The following is a 1849-nucleotide window of genomic DNA, read 5'->3' as shown; positions in this document are numbered from 1 at the left end:
CAGTCTAAAGCTATTGTTATCATGCTTTTTGAAGTGATGCTCACAGAGCACCGCAGAGCCTCAACCTCACTGCTCCCTCTGTCCTTGGCTGTGAATGAGAACCATTTCGACGTAAGAGAGAGAGAGAGAGAGATAGAGAGAGAGAGCGAGAGAGAGAAAGAGAGAGAGAGAGAGAGAGAGAGAGAGAGAGAGAGAGAGAGAGAGAGAGAGAGAGAGAGAGAGAGAGAGAGAGAGAGTGGGACCTTTTTGCCAAAATGACCGTTTACATAAAATATACGCATAATGATCCAAAACTGGATGAGATGAAGGGGAGAGGCTATATGCTTGGATGGCAGTATGTGTCCATTGCACAGTAGACCTGCATGCCCCCCGAGATGATGACGGTGTGGTGATATCACCACCCCAACCCTCTTTCCATTTCATTTTCAGATCAATGAGAGGCAAAGAGGACCGTGTATTTTCAGCCACACGCTGACAGCTGTGCAGCTACCCCACGTACGTGCTCATATCCGGAGAGAGAGAGAGAGAGAGAGAGAGAGAGAGAGAGAGAGAGAGAGAGAGAGAGAGAGAGAGAGAGAGAGCTCTGTGTGCATCCTTTGCTCTCTGTCTGCAGACGCGTGCGTGACATGCTGGCTGCTCCCGGATTTTCCGTCAACTTTTTTTGCGGTTTTTACTCTGTTTTCATTGTCGCATTCCCTCCCTCCGTCCGCAGAGTCTTTGGAATGAACCGTTTCCCCGTCTGCGTCGTTTCCATGTCAGCATGGGAGCTGCCGTGTCCAAAAGGAAGAATTTAAGAAACGATGCGATATCCTCTGTGGCAGCAAAAGTTAGGTGAGTATCACCCGGAGGCTCTCCGCCTTTCCAACCCATTAAATGGCAGCCGGGGGGAGACTCGACAGCCTTCAGGTGCGACGTGCGACCCAAGCGAAGTTGCCATGTGTGACAGTTGAATTACCACTGCGCTTTCCTGGGTACAGCTAGTCCTGGTTTGTAATGCGCAGAGAGGCTCTTTGAGCTTTTCGCACGTCTGCCGACTGTCCCGTCTAGCCCTGGGTGCATCTGTGCAAATGTGCGCTTAAATGAGTCTTTATTCCCTCCAAACAGCACCTGTGGTGAGCAATACAAGTCAATAGAGAAGGTGGTCCTTTAATTCCACGAGACTGTGTTTTATTTGGACTAAATTAGCTAAGCCATTTGCCCATGCAGCGTCTGAGCTTTTACTGATGTTGTGAATGAAGCATCATTGTGTAATGAAAGTCATGCAGAGGCAAAGCGAGGGCTGCTGTGACTCACATCGGCTAACATTCTCTGACTTTGGTAAAATATATCATCATGATGATCAATCATGTTGTTGTATACGTGAAACATATGTATTATCTTTATGGGGATTTAAACAAAAGAACATGTCTTTCTGTCTGGCCGCATCGACCCGAGGCTGCCGACTTCACACCCATGGCGTGAAAATGATCCAGCCGTAAATTAATCAATCACCGCAATCGATTCGGTCGTTTGCAGTGATCACCGATCACGATCAGTTATGGAACCGGTCACAGAGGGCAACGCCAGTAAGCGGCGTGTTAATTTATTCAGCCTGAAAGAAGACAAAAAAAAAACAGTGGGACTCAGACTGTTTGGCACGAGTCCAAGTCGTTAAAAGCTGTTAACGACTCATTCGTTCACTATGGATTTTTTTTATGGCCAAGTCCGCATCCAGCTGTTCTAGCACAATGCAGGCAAAGTAATAGCTTCCCTATCTCCATCCTGCTTGACTGGGGTTGAGCTGAAGCTGCAGTTTGCAGAAAAGCACGTGCAACTGTGCTCATGTGTCCACACTATGGAGTGCGGACGG

General features: G+C 48.0%; 1 protein-coding gene across 1 annotated transcript in view; it reads left to right on the top strand.

The window, feature by feature from the left end:
- Positions 1-760: 760 nt before the first annotated feature.
- nsmfa (NMDA receptor synaptonuclear signaling and neuronal migration factor a) overlaps positions 761-1849 on the top strand; it is a gene marked incomplete at both ends in the record, with an annotated part of 32718 nt that continues 31629 nt past the window's right edge. The window contains one exon of the mRNA XM_079235630.1: positions 761-831. Within this exon, the coding sequence (XP_079091756.1) occupies positions 761-831 (71 nt within the window). The remainder of the gene's footprint in view (positions 832-1849) is intronic.

This window comes from Taurulus bubalis (genome assembly GCF_910589615.1).
Source record: "Taurulus bubalis genome assembly, chromosome: 19".
Classification (NCBI taxonomy): Eukaryota; Metazoa; Chordata; class Actinopteri; order Perciformes; family Cottidae; genus Taurulus; species Taurulus bubalis.
The sequence above is the reverse complement of the archived record's forward strand: the minus strand, read 5'-3'. Positions and strand labels throughout refer to the sequence as shown.